This window comes from Leptopilina heterotoma, unplaced genomic scaffold (assembly GCF_015476425.1).
Source record: "Leptopilina heterotoma isolate Lh14 unplaced genomic scaffold, ASM1547642v1 Lhet_115, whole genome shotgun sequence".
Classification (NCBI taxonomy): Eukaryota; Metazoa; Arthropoda; class Insecta; order Hymenoptera; family Figitidae; genus Leptopilina; species Leptopilina heterotoma.
In genome coordinates this window covers 1,193,453-1,208,690 of record NW_025110834.1, presented here as the reverse complement: position 1 = coordinate 1,208,690, position 15,238 = coordinate 1,193,453, and the positions used below count along the sequence as shown (strand labels likewise).

Below are 15,238 nucleotides of genomic sequence, written 5' to 3'. Positions count from 1 at the left end.
CAAGGTCTGAACGCACCTTTATAGTTTAGTACGGGACACAAAAAAAGATTCCAAGAATTGTTATTATTTTTTAATTGTCTCTTCTTCAAAGATACATAAAATGGGTTCAAATTGGACGAGAACATATTTCACCCATCAAGATACAATGCCTAAAGCATTGGCACCACCAACTTTTGATCCTTTGATGGGATTTCCAAATGGTAGAAAAGAAAGAGGTGAGAATTCATTAACTTAACCTCAAATGTGCAATATTTATTTAGATTTCACTCTTCAAAATTTTATTACTTTCTTTAATTTTCTAAACATAAATAGAAATGATTCTTTAAATTTTTTTGACAATTTCATATTTGAAAAAGTGATGTTTATTTATGTTTATTTTTTTTTGACCTCTTGGACTAAACCCAAAATGATAGTGACATAACACATACTTTCATTGGTTTTTTTCGTTCTTTGAAATTACCATTATTAACAATAATTGTTGTTGTAAATATTTGCACAGTTTCTTTTCAAAAATTATCTATTAACTAAAGAAAAATTTAAAAAAGTTGTTTGTTGAAAGTTTATGAGTATTATATGAAAGTTTGTTTTCATAATAGGGTCGTTGTCAAATTTTGGGAAATTCTCTTTCATACTGTTTGCAAAGTTTCAGTTTTTATAGTTTAAATATACTTTTACGTCAAAATTTTTTGATAAAAACTTTGCAAGAATTTAGTATTTTTTTTGTACATTAATTTTCAAATTTAAAACAATTAAAAAGAAAATTAATTTAAAAAGTTAGGAAGCAAAATTGTTTGTGAATTATAATTTCATTTATTATATTTTAGAAAAAATTATAACCAAAATCTGTAGAAATTTTTTTGACCATATAGTGTAAAGATTTCTGAATATAAATAAGAAAAGTTTGAAGATTTGTCGTTTGAATCATGTGACAGCACTAATTGGAATCAATATAACTTTTTTTATTAATATATCATATGACTATTAAATTAGGGTTGCCACCTCATCGCGGCTCTCGGACCGGAGAATTTTTCTTGACTATAAGGTGTAAATGCTCCCTAAAGCTTCTACCATACAATAAAGAATATGGAGAATAGTTACTAATTCAGTCATGATGTGTTATTGTTTCAATACTTAAAATTAAAAGTTTTTTTTTTAAATAACCGAAGACCGGAAGAATTTACTTGCGGCCCGGAGACCCGGAGATCTACTTCGCAGCCCGGAGTCTCCGGGCGAGGCCCGAAGAGGTGGCAACTCTAATTAAATATGTTATTGTAGTTTGCTTAAACCCTTCATTTACGAGTAAAAATAAAGTACCTAAATTTGGTACTTCGAACTCCTACGGGAACCTAAAAATTTTTTAAAGAAATATGTCAAAAATTGACCTATATATGACTTCCGCAAAAACCATTTTTTTCGTAATAAATTTTAGTCAAAATTCGGTATTTTTCAATTTTTCCACTACAACTTTTTAAGAATTGCAAATAATAAATTATCTTAAGAAAACACCTAACTTTAAACCAAAGAGTTTAATCGACATCTAATAGATGTCACTATTTGCTGATATAGTCGAAATCTTCTTTCATAATTATAATTCTTAATCAGCGAAAAATTCTAACATTAACAATAAAAATAAAAATATATTTTTTCTGTGTTTTAAGAGAAATAATTAAATTACCATTGTATAACCATTATCTACTGGCAGCTTTATAGTATAGGCAGGCCCCACTAAAGAAAGATTTTTCAAAAATTTTGCATTGCTAAGTTGCCAGGTTTTTCATCACGCAGTTTTATCTTTAATAATAAATTACACAGGCCTACAAAATTTAGAATTTTATCAGACCCAGAAACAGGATATGTCATTTCCGATGTAATTTGTCACCCTGAATCCAAAACTGACAGCGAAATTCCTCTATCACGTAAGGATTTTGAGATATTCTAATCTAAAAGAGTGGAAAAGGTCATTTTTGCAACATTCGACTCTTAATAAAATCCACAAAAATTTTTTTTAATCATTGGAACAAATTTTAAAAGAAAGTACTATTATTCACCTTTCAAAATATTCTACACCCGATCCCATCCGACTTTTTTTTACTAAGATACAACAATTTAAAGTTTAGGTTACACGACCTAAATACTGAAAAAAGGAAGAAAAGAATAATTGGAAAGTACTTTAACTTAAGCATCTGATTCTTAATATTTTGGGATCGTTGATTAGAAAACCGATGTCGGATTTTCGAAATTCAAAATGGCGGATCCAATATGGCGGCTGTCAAAATAAAAAATTGATCGGAATCGCTTGAAACTTTTTACTCGGGGGTTTTTGAGGTCGCTAATTACGAATCCGATGTCAGATTTTCGAAATTCAAAATGGCGGATGTAATATGGCGACATATTTTTAAAAAATTTAACGGATTCGCTTAAAACTCTTCACAAAGATGTATTTACAGGTCCAGATATAAGCAAAGGAGTGATTCTGTATTATATATTCTAAAAACGAAACCAACTATACGAAGATCCTTTGAAGAAAAATGTGTAAAGGTTTATAAAGAAAAATAAAACTTTTAATTTTCTTTACTAAAAGAGTGTATAAATGAGACGCATGCTTATTCCCGAAATCTTTTTTGACCAAATAGGTATTTGATATAAAACTACTTAACTTAAAATTCACATAATATGCACATTATTTGACATAAATTTCATTGTACACAAAAACCATTTAACATAAATATCATTTGTCATAGAATTCATTAAACAGAAATATTATGTTCCATATTTTATACTTTTATTTTAAAAATAATTTTGATTACGAAAATTTTAAATTATTCTAAAAATTCAAAAAATAATTATTCATTTAGCTTTTTAAACAAAGAATTCCGTATCTTTCGAAATTAACATACTGCAAAAAATTAAATTAATTTAAATATGATAAAGTTAAACAACTTTTAATTCTAATTTTTTTGGAAAACAAATTATCTGTCGTAAAAATACTAAGTATAATTTGCATTAATTATTTAATTACAAGATGTAATATAAATAATGAAGCATCACATTAAAGAAAAATATTCATAATTCATTTTAGAAACAAAGAACAAAATTTCAGGTAAATTTTAGGCGTATGATAGCCCCCAAATTTTAATTCTATACATTGATTGTTTAATTAAGTTTTTAACTTTATAATTATTTATTACTCGGCAGGTATGTGTCCATAATTTAATTTTAACATTATTTAAATATTGAGAATAGATATTTGATGTAAATATTTGGTAGGGGGACAGTTTTCCCAATCTGCATTTCCCAATAGTTATTTTTCCCAATGGGCGTTTTTCTCAATAATCGTTTTTCCCAATGGTCATATTTTCCAAAATTTTATTTTTTCCTAATGGACATTTTTCCCAAAATATTTTCTTCGTAGTAAATATATAAGATGTAATAAACTAACTTCATTGTTATGTAGTAACAAGGTTGCCACAAAATGATAAATATAAAATTCTAGGCTTTTTCCAGGATTTTCCTGTTAAATACTTATGAAATTCCAGTCAAAAATTAAAAAAATTTCTGGCCCAATAACACATCTTCAGCTCTAAAATTTTTTCAAAAATTCTAAATACCAAAAACCTAATAAGAATAAAAGACCAAAAATTTTTCTTCCTTAATTTTAAGTTAAAATATTCTTAAAAATCTTTAATAGGCAAAATTCCTGAAATTTTTTAAATTAAAAAAAATTATTTATTGTTCCTAAACTATGACAAGAACAATAATAATTAATATCTGGGTCATCGAAATGAATTTAATTCACAATTAATAAATGTAGCCACAGCCGATAAACAGCAGGAAATGAAAAATTATTTTTTAAGCGAACTTTATTTTCTGTTTACTAACAATTGTTAGTCAAAAAATTTTTTACTGTTCCTAAACAATGGCTAGAACAAAATTTTCTCAAAAATCTTTAAAAACAGGCAAAATTCCAAAAAAATTTTTAAATTCCATACTATTTATAATTTTTTTATTGTAATAATAATAAATCATTTATATGAACTACTTTTACCTGTATGATACTTTCTTTATCACCATATACTTTTTTTGGAATTATGTTCATTGGGAAAAACGTCCATTGGAAAAAAAACCTATTGGGAAAACTGTCTACCAACCCAATTATTTTTAACTGAAAAAATTGACAATATAGATTTTCATTGATTTGTTGAATTTTCTATGAATCACCTATTAATTAAAAACATAAAAAGTAAGACACGTTAAAAGTTTATAAAATAAACATATTAGACAATATTTTTATGTAATAAAAATTATAAGAAATAAAAATTGTATTAAATTACTATTTTGTAAAATATATTTTAATAATTTAAATTTATGTTGTAGTCTTTAATAATATAGTAATTATTTCAAATAATAATTAGGGTAAGTGCGGGTATAGTCGGACAGTACTAGTAGTCGGACACTTTCGTGTTTTTTGACAAATAAATAATAATGCATTGTGATAATTGCTTTAAAAAGTATACTAGACGAATGTGTGAAGTTTATATTTTATTAAAATAGTGTTATTTTCGAAAATAATTAAACAAGAAATATTTTATTTAATGCTTTAAAAATCATGGTGTCCGACTATAGATACAACCATTTTCGAGTAGCGCGATGAGTGGCACAAAGTTTTGTTGACAATTAATCATAAATATTAAAACTTATAGGGTTTAAATATTATATTAATAACTTCTAATATGCTTTAATTCGATTTTCCAGCAGATAGCAATTAAAAAATTATCTTTTTTACTTTATAAATTCAAAATATCTGACAGATGTCCGACTATAGAAACAAGGGGAGAAAGTGTCCGACTACTAAAGCATTCGTAATTTTTTATTAAAATGTTTATATTTTATTAAATACTCAACTATTTGTAACAAATTTATATGATTTTTAATCCTGAAGAACTCCTTTAATTAATAATGTGCTTATAAACACAGTAGATATTTGCTATTTCAAGAAAAAAAGCATAATTTAAGATTGTATCCTTAAGTGTCCGACTACTAGTGCATTTACCCTATATCTGTCAAAAATTATGAAAAATAAATAGGGTAAGTGCGGGTATAGTCGGACAGTACTAGTAGTCGGACACTTTCGTGTTTTTTGACAAATAAATAATAATGCATTGTGATAATTGCTTTAAAAAGTATACTAGACGAATGTGTGAAGTTTATATTTTATTAAAATAGTGTTATTTTCGAAAATAATTAAACAAGAAATATTTTATTTAATGCTTTAAAAATCATGGTGTCCGACTATAGATACAACCATTTTCGAGTAGCGCGATGAGTGGCACAAAGTTTTGTTGACAATTAATCATAAATATTAAAACTTATAGGGTTTAAATATTATATTAATAACTTCTAATATGCTTTAATTCGATTTTCCAGCAGATAGCAATTAAAAAATTATCTTTTTTACTTTATAAATTCAAAATATCTGACAGATGTCCGACTATAGAAACAAGGGGAGAAAGTGTCCGACTACTAAAGCATTCGTAATTTTTTATTAAAATGTTTATATTTTATTAAATACTCAACTATTTGTAACAAATTTATATGATTTTTAATCCTGAAGAACTCCTTTAATTAATAATGTGCTTATAAACACAGTAGATATTTGCTATTTCAAGAAAAAAAGCATAATTTAAGATTGTATCCTTAAGTGTCCGACTACTAGTGCATTTACCCTATTAGGTATATTTTTAACAATTACATTATTTAGAATTTTGCAAGTTAAAAAATTATTAAAAAGTTAAAAAACTAAATATTCTGTAATTAAGAAATTTAAAAAAATATAATTCAATTGAATGTAAATTATACCTATCAAATAATTTTTTTCAATAATATTGAAATAATGTTAACATTAAATTATAGAAAAGTATTTACCTTTAGAGCAAATGATGGTTGTAAAGTTAAAAATTGAATTAAACACAATAACAGTGCTGCTATAGATGATTAAAACGACAAATCTTCAAACTTTTCTTATTTACCTTCAGAAATCTTTAAATTAGTCAAAAAACTTTCTTCAGATTTTTTAAAAAATATAAAAAATGCCAATACTTAACCCACAAAATTTAATTTTCAAAACAAACAAATGAATGCAGATAATTTGCTAACGGAAAGGAAACTTACGATTATTATAATGTATATTATAATCACGCGTCCAATAATAAATTTAATTCACTTGACGGGTGTTTTGAAATCTACGAAATTCACCAAAAAAACTAAAATTCTTGAATTCTGTAAATTTTTTTTACCTTTTTTGGAAAAAAGTAGCATTTAGTAGCTTTTTGACAAAATAAGTAGCAAAAAGTAGGCTTGACCAAAAAAAGTGTCAAAAAAGTGGAAAAGTGTGTCACTTCGAAGCCTGCAAGTCTAAGTGACTGAAGAAATCTTTGAGACTTGGAGTGTTGAAGTACAAAATGATGTTCCTATTGCCCAATATCTAATTTGAAATAAAATATACATATTAACAGGCAATACTTTTACTGTTTACTTTTGCAGTACACTTTAAATATAAACCGAAGGAAGTTTCCCCGAATCAACTTTCCCGAAAAATTTGTTACCGAATGATATTATACCGAAAATATTTTTACCGAATGCTTTTTTAACGAAATAAATATTGTTACCGTAAACTGGGGCTATTAGAAACAAAACTCTTTTTTCGGTTGGAATTGATGCTATCGGCGCCGTGTATCAATAAATTGTGTTACTTGCTTTTGAAAAATTGTTGATGTTATGAGACAAAAACCAAATTCACAAACGGCGGGGCTATAAGGAACACAATTTTTTCTTCCTAATTGTTAAAGAGTGTTGTCAAAACGTAAGTTTCTCATAATTTCTTTTGTTTTTTATCACTTCATTTGGTTCTTAGTGTTTATAGATGGTTCTATATAATATTGCAAAAGAGTATTGGGACCGACAAGTCGCATAAAACGACCAGTGACTCCATCATCGACCTCAACTGATGATACCAGCAACCTTTAAAACACGCATTCGCTCTTTTAGATTGGTTTTTACATTTGTTTTAAATTGTGTTATTCGAAATTCGACCCCTCCCCCGGGGTTGTTAAGGGGGTTATAGGGGGTTAAGGAAGGGAAGAATTTGTTTTTGGTAGTCTTTTTTGGTTTTAGCGACCCAAAAAAGATAGGAATAGACACCCTACTCCATTTTTTTTTAAACTGAAATTCCAACCCCCGGGAGCAGGTGTAAGGGGGTGGTAGCGGGAAAATGGCCGATGAAAAAAATTTTTCATGGTCATATTCGGTTTAGCGACCCCAAAAACATGGGGATAGGGGGGTGTAACCTCTGGGTTTTGACTTTTTTATTTTTTTGTGTCCCTGTGTAATTAAGAATTATATGCACTGCAAAAATAGGTGTCTTTTTTGATATCTTAAAATAAGATGTAAGATGGAAAAATGGTATCTTACATCTTAAAATAAGATGTTTTCTAAAGCATCTTACTGATATTTAAGATGCTTTATACGTTTTAGCATAGTGATGAAGATATTTCTTCCATCTTAGAAACCCAGTAAAAAAAGAAGTATTGAGTGTTTGACAAGCGCGACTGAATTTACCATGTGAATAAATGAATTGGTAAGTTTAAATGGACGAAAAGAAATCTACTGTTACCGACAGAAAGTTCCTAGAGAATTGTTAAACAATGAAATTTCATTGTTTTGTTGAATTTACCACAATTCTCTAGGAACTTTCTGTCGGTAACAGTAGATTTCTTTCAGTCCATTTCGTCCATTTAAAATTACCACTTCATTTATTCACATGGTAAATTCAGTCGCGCTTATCAAACTTTGCTTTTACCAATTTTTAACAAATATTCACTGCTTCTTATCGAAATCGGCATTTTTACATTCCAGGACAATTGTGCTTTCAATTTATAATGTGTACTCTGGTCTTGTGATTTTAATTTTAATGCTAAAATAAGACCGTATTCGGCGGATGAAAAAAAGATTGAGTCAGACGTCCCAATACGGTTTTTACTTGAATCCGTATTGGCTCAGAGCTTCACTAAATTCCTAAACGCTCCACTCAATACTTCTTTTTTTACTGGGAAAGTAAGATACTTTTGTAAGTTCTTTAAAGTATCTTAAATTAAGATGTTTCTGTTGCAATAAGATGTTTAGCGATAAGTTACTTGAGAATCGTAAGATGCGCCATAAGTGTAAGTTACTAAAAACTAAGATACATATAGTGTGTTCCATAAGAGCCCATAGTTAACCTCAAAACTTTTTGCCCCAAAAATACCATAGAAAATGTGTACGAAGATACTTTTAACATCTTAAATTAAGATGTTTCAAGTAACTAAAAAGTGTCTACCAAAACATCTTAGAAATGACTACCAAAACATCTTAAATTAAGATACTTCTTTCTGCAGTGCGTTCATTTCTAAAAACATAACATAAATTTATAAATTCATAATTTCGGTAATTGGTACATTTAATTTTAATTACATTTAATAGAATTTTTTCGGGATTAATAGCATTCGGTTTAATGTCATTCGGTAAAATTACTATTTTAATTATTACTGTTTGTATGTATAAGTACTGTATGTTCCAGTAAAAAAAAGTAATTCAGAATAGAGAAAAAGTATTGGTGGAGACGTTCTGTGAATGCGTTTTCGCGACAAAACCGTATTGGTGGGTTACGGTGAATACATTTTGCTTACCGTGAATACATTTTTTTTAAACTTTCGATTTAAAGATTCCTACACGGAAAGAAATCTGCTAGTATTATACCATTGGGCGGCCAATAGACTTATTCTATCGGACCCCCACTACTACTTTTCAGGCGAGTAGATGCTATTAGTCCATCGCTGCATAGTATTATTCTACGCAGAGATGTACTAATTTCATCTACTCAGCCTGAAAAGTAGTGGTGTGGTCAGATGGCATAAGTCTATTGGCCGCCCAATGGTATAATACTAGCAGATTTCTTTCCGTGTAAGCAAAGTTGCGAATATTTATAAAGAGCGTAAGTGACCTGAAGTATATAAAAATGACGATTGCGAGAAGGAAATAAGAAATTTTGAGAAAAAACGAAAAATTAAATGTGACAAACCTACAACGTATGATGAAAAGGAACATTGACGATACCGACAGAATATAAATATTGATATATAAATATTGATACAGAAATATTGGATTTTCATGTTGAAAGAATCTGATAGGTATTCAATCAAAACTCATGGATAGAAAACTATAAGATATATCTAGGATCATAGGATTTGATAAAATTTGTATCCAAATCTTTGATAGAGAAATATAGTATTTTCATGTTGAAAGAATTTGATAGGTATTCAATCAAAACTCATGGATAGAAAATTATAAGACTTTTCGACTCATAGAATTTCATAGAATTTGTATCCAAACCTTTTAATAGAGAAATAATGGATTTTAGTATATTATTAACTTTGATAGATAATAATACATTAAAACTTATGATAGGAATGGATTTAATTTTCTACTTTGGATAGAAGTGGATTGGATTTTCAATATTTGATTAAATTGGATTCGAATTTCAAGGAGTGAAGGAAGAAAATTCTATCAAATCCTATCCATTTTAATAATTTTTTTAAACAGGGATCCACGGTAAGTACTTATACTACGAGAAAGAAGAGGGAAAATTCTTTTTTATGTTTAAAAATTTTCGTTAACTATGAAATTACAATTATTAAATAAAAATATTTTTTGTTTTAGTTATGGTTGCTACAACGCAAGAATTAAGAGCAAATAATGTGCCACAACAATTTCGTGATTATTGTGCTCATTTCTACATTGCGCTGGAAGCATGTCGTGCACGTAATATGCCATTTGTTCTAAGATGCAATCCAGAAAAAGATAAACTTCAACAATGCATAGTGGACGAGTAAGTCTTCATTAAATTTTATTGGTTTACAGGATGTTTCTCGTAAAAAAATTGTAACTTTAATTAGTATTTTGAAATTTCACTAATTTTTACATTGTTTTCATAATCATCGTAATAATCGGGCATTGACACGAAAAAGCGGACATTTTTGTCCGTGCGTCACGACATTAAAAATAGTATATCTTTGATACATTATGCTGTAAAATTGAAATTGAAAATTTTCTTATATTTCCTAATGTATCATAATTAAAAGAGAATTTACTTTAATAATAATTGGAAAAAAGATATAGTCTATTTAATCATAGTGACACACGGACGCTTTTTTCATGGAAGTGCCCAATCGTTAGTTTAGTATTTAATGAAATTAACAAATTTTGTCTTTTATGTGAAACTTATAATGACTTATTATTTTCCAAAGAGCAAAGAATTTATCGGGATCGTCGTCTTCTAATAAATCTAGCACCGTTTCAATATCTTCATTGTCAATCGAAATTGATCCTCTTTCGTCACAATCGTTTTCGCCTTCGTTATTTTGTATAGAATTTGCTTTTTCGGCTGAAGGACAATCGTACATTGTTTTTGAGCTAAACTCCTAATTTCTCCGTTAGTTGAAATTAGGTGCAACACACATTATTAAACTGAAAAATTAATCTATGGTTATCAATCAATCAAAATAAGGAATTTTTTTGTGAAAGAGAAAGCCAGCATTGATTAACATTGTTGTAATGTAAAAATATTACCTTACAATGTAGCCTCAAAAAGAGAATAGAATTTAACATTGCAGTGTTCAATTAGTTTCGATGTCTAGTTTTAACGATTTTCATCATACTGAATACTCGCTCTACAAAAGCATTGCTTAAGAGAAGAGAGAATAGTCAGAGAACACAAGAAGAAATTTCTTTAAATGACTGCTCTCCTGTTCTATTTTTTAAATTAAAACAAGCATCCCAAAACTAAACAACGTCAACAAAGTCAATCGACTCATCTAATGGACAAATATCTTTAAAGCTTAAGGCTTCTAAAGAATTCCATTCAGATTCCCAATGATCCACATCGTCTGCATAACCCAAGACCAATACCGCCTTGGAAGAATTAATCGCAAGTTATCTACAACCCCTCCCAATGAAAAACTTTTCCAAGTCTACGATAAATAATAAAAATAAATAGGGACTCAACGCATCACCCTGTAGACCTTCTTGAGGAACTCTAACAAACTCCGTAGTACCATTCATAGTCTAAATACAAGTGACAGCAACCGAATAAAAACTTTTTAAGACATTAATTATAGTTTATTTACTCTCCCTACAATAGGTAGGGTTCGAGACTCCCAAGTACATACATAACAATCTTAACCTATATTTACAAAAATCCTTACAACTAAACATTCTCTTCATACAACTTAACCTAAAAACGCAACTCTCTCCTCGCTCTCTACCTTACGCTCTTAACCTATCGCCAGTGCCGGGCTTCCGTTTCCAGTTCCTTCTATGCCCATGCTGGCTTCAACCCAATTCGCCCACCCTTTTTCCAAAAACCTGCTTTCTCACCTCCCTTACACGCTCCAGTCATCCACTTTTATCCATCCATCCATCCAAGCAAAATCTTCTCACCTCATTCTCAGCCTATACCTGTCTATCACACTTTACACACTTCCATCACTCCACCCATATCCTCCCCCACAACATACTTTACCCCATCCACCCAAATACAATCCTTACCCATTCTTACCTGTTTTCCTTTCACTCTCTCCGTCCACGCTCTTTCTCTCAATAGCCATAGCATTCTTCTCTCTCTCCAACATCTATCCTCATCTATTCTTATTACACTTCCTTTCAGTCGTCCTTTCACCCTCATTACATCCATTTTCTCTTCCTCACTACCCAACTCCACCAACCATAACTTTGGAACCCCATATTCACCCCTTCCTAACGCTTGTACCATTTTCACTGTGACATTAACCCCCACCCACGCCAACACTTTTTCCACTGCTCTTTTACCCTCCAACACACCTACATTCATACCTCTGATCACTACATTCTTTTTCCTTTTTTCATTTTCTACTACATCCACTCGTCTTGCCAAATCTCCCATTTTCCACTTTAACCTCTCATATTCACTTCCCTCAACTTTCTCAGTCCCCTCATTCACTTCCTTTATAATTTTTTCTAATCCATTCATTCTTCTCCAAATGCTTTCCTTATCCTTTTTCCACTTACTATCCCATTCATTCCACATTTCCTGCAATTTCTCCAACCTCTCTTCAATTTCCATTATCTCTTTGTCCCTTGATTCCCCATCCTCACATATATCCATCAAATTTTCCTTCACTCTCTTAGCTCCTTCATCCATCGCGTCCTTCATCATCCATACTAATTCTAACAAATCCATGCAATCCTCACACGTCATCTTTTTTCCATTCTTTCCTATTCCCCTTTCAAATACCCGCGCCTTTTTCTCATTCTCGCTAACACTACTTGAGTCAAACTCAGCCATTCCAGAAATCTACCTTATCACTCAAATGCTCAAAATTTTTCCACTGTCTCTCTCTCCTCTCTCTCACTTCAAGCAACCTAACCTCACAAAACACACTTCTCTTTTTTACCTTTTTTATCACTCACACATTCACTACTCTATACCAACATACCTTTCCTTTACACTACCGCAAATTACACTACACACTCAGCACTCTACACTACCCACCCTTTTTTAAAACCTTTATATTTCTCAAAAAAAACTCTTAACTCTTTCCAAACGCGAGTACACCGAAACGGTACCGGAAACGGAAGCCTTTAAGACATTAATGATTTTTGATCTAAGCCCAAGACCATGCAATTTCTCCCAAAACAGTCGATAGTTAAACAGAAAAGCTTGAAGTCGACGAATGTAGCAAACACCACAGCTGCCGGATTCCTTAAATGAATTTGAATAACTGCCTGTAGTGTAAAGAGATTATCAAGACAGCTCCTTTTTATCCTAAACTCGGACTGAAATTCGTAGATCAAACAAATTTTTATCAGCCCAATCCTTCAAACGATTTCATTCCGAGGGCTAAAATATCTCGTAATTTTCAAAACAATTTCGCTTTCAAAGGGTGACGGAATTAGGTCTTTCGCTTTGTTTATTTTTTTGATTGCATATGCTGACCTTGACAATTTTCTGTTTGGTCTGTAAGATCCAAATTTTAAATTAGTACTTATTTCAAATCTGATATCTTCATTCCAAAATCGATTAATAAATTTTTCTTTAAAATGACCAAAGTGATCATCTTCATCTTTAACTAAATTCCACCACTCTTTAGCAATTCCATCTAAACATGCTTGAATTACATATTTAATTTCCGAATTTAAAATGTCATTCAATCTTATGTAATCTTGCAATTCTCTCAAAAATACCATCGGACGTTCTTGATTACTTTCGGAATACTTTGGCAATGGATACTCTCTAATCCACAAATTTTTAGTTGTAACGTCACTAGTTTTTAGTCTATTTATTCTTTGTTAAAATAAATTTTGAGTTTTTTAAATTTCTTTAATTTTAGTTTCGTTATTCATTACTGCCATAGCATTCTCTTCCGTAGTCAAATGTACTGTACTTAATTTCCTATCCATTTCACATATTTTTCCCGTAACCTCATTTAATGGTTCCTCAATATTTAATTTTAAATCTTCATATTGCCTTTTATTTATTTCAATACTCGTATCAATTTGTTTTTACAGTTTACTTTCTAATTGTTCAATTTCTCTTTCATTTTTTTCTATATTTTGTCTGATTTTAGCTCTATCTGTAGTGCATTTGGCAAAATTTTCTTTTTGTCTAGACGCGATTTTACCTAAACCTCTTATTATTTTTTTTACTTCCATTCCCAACTCACGCATGAATTCATGAAATCTTGTTGTGTTTTACTCATTATTTCTCTTTCTTCTTCTTATAAAACCCGAATTTTTTTTCTTTGATCTTTTTTCTCTATTTTTATTATCTCCCTCTGAATTAGATTTCGATGTTTCCTGTGTGTTTGATTCATTTTATTTATCTTTATCCATTTTTTTAATTTTATTTGTTTATGTCAAAAGTGTAAATTTTTTAATTTTTGTTTTTTTTTTATTTTATTTAAAAACTTATTTTCAATTTGATTTTCTTAATCGCGAATGTCCAAAATGTTTTAAAGAATGACAAGAAATACAATATCTTAATTATGAATTGTAACATATTTAAAAGAAGACTTTTTTAGAATATATGTATTTACTGAATGTAGGGCCAGGCTAACTGATTTATTTAAATTTTAGTTGGGTTATGCGAATGAAGGAATATGAAAGAGAGCGCCGACTTTTAGAGAGGAAGAAGAGACGATCAAATAGTACACAGGAAGCTGAAGCTGCTTAAAGTTACTCCTTTGTAGATACTTACTATGATTGTTATTCGCAACTTAGAAATTGTAAGAATACCTTATGTTTATTGTAAATAAATTATAAATAAATTATTGTTGCTCAAGAATTATTTATAAATTATGATTCGTTGTAAGTTCAGGCCTTTAAAAGTAAAGAAGTAACTGGTGATGGAGAAAAATTTCGTAGCTGGTAAAGTGGAAAATTACATTTATTTTAAACATATCGTCTACCATATTGAATCCGCCATTTTGAATATTCAAAAACCGCTACTTGGTATTTAAATAAAATTCCTTTTTACCTAAATTTTAAAGTTACATAATACTGTAGTAACAATTTATAAAATAGAAATAATTTCAAAATTTCTATATTTTTAACATTTTTGAAAGTACTGCACAGTCTTATGTTCTGGTAAATATTTTTTAGGGAAGTAAACTTATAATTATAACAAAACATCTTTATTGTGGACTTAAAAGACACCCATATCAAAGTTATAAGTACAAACAAGTTGTTCATTTCATGACCATTTAGCTTCCTCAATATATAAAAATTGCGGTTTTGCAAACTTTTGAAAAACTATGTACAAAAGGGTTCGTCCAGAAGATTTGTTAAAAATAAAATTATATGGGTCAGACCATTATATTTTGAATAAAGTCGTTGCGGCCTAATTTTTTAAAAAATTGATACTTTTAGAAATGAATCTGTATGATCTCTGAAGAACGAAATGAAAAGAATTATATTAAAATATTTATTACTTTTCTTAAAATATGAGTGTAAAGTGGAGAAGGTGCGGAAAAATGGCACTTTTTTAGCAATTAGAAAATATTTAAAAAAGTATTGAAAAATTCTTAAAAGTGCAAAAAGATTTATTGATTGCATGTTTAAAATTAGTTGATTAATTATTCTTTAATAAAAAAACTAGTAAAAATGTAAAAAT

The 15,238-nt window shown here is 29.3% G+C and overlaps 1 protein-coding gene across 1 annotated transcript; it reads left to right on the top strand.

The window, feature by feature from the left end:
* The first annotated feature begins 8 nt into the window (after positions 1–8).
* On the top strand, positions 9–14,396 carry LOC122509167 (NADH dehydrogenase [ubiquinone] 1 beta subcomplex subunit 7). Its single transcript, XM_043622999.1, has 3 exons — positions 9–215; positions 9,751–9,919; positions 14,203–14,396. Exons 1-3 carry the CDS (start codon positions 101–103, stop codon positions 14,297–14,299), a joined length of 381 nt encoding a protein of 126 aa, XP_043478934.1. The 5' UTR covers positions 9–100; the 3' UTR covers positions 14,300–14,396.
* Positions 14,397–15,238: the final 842 nt, after the last annotated feature.

What these genes read in the sequence shown, in the direction of transcription:
- LOC122509167 (XM_043622999.1), top strand. Translation starts at nt 101, where the DNA reads ATGGGTTCAAATTGGACGAGAACATATTTCACCCATCAAGATACAATG. An exon ending in AAATGGTAGAAAAGAAAGAG is followed by an intron (nt 216 to 9,750) that starts GTGAGAATTCAT and finishes TTTTTGTTTTAG; the next exon opens with TTATGGTTGCTACAACGCAA. An exon ending in CAACAATGCATAGTGGACGA is followed by an intron (nt 9,920 to 14,202) that starts GTAAGTCTTCAT and finishes TTTAAATTTTAG; the next exon opens with TTGGGTTATGCGAATGAAGG.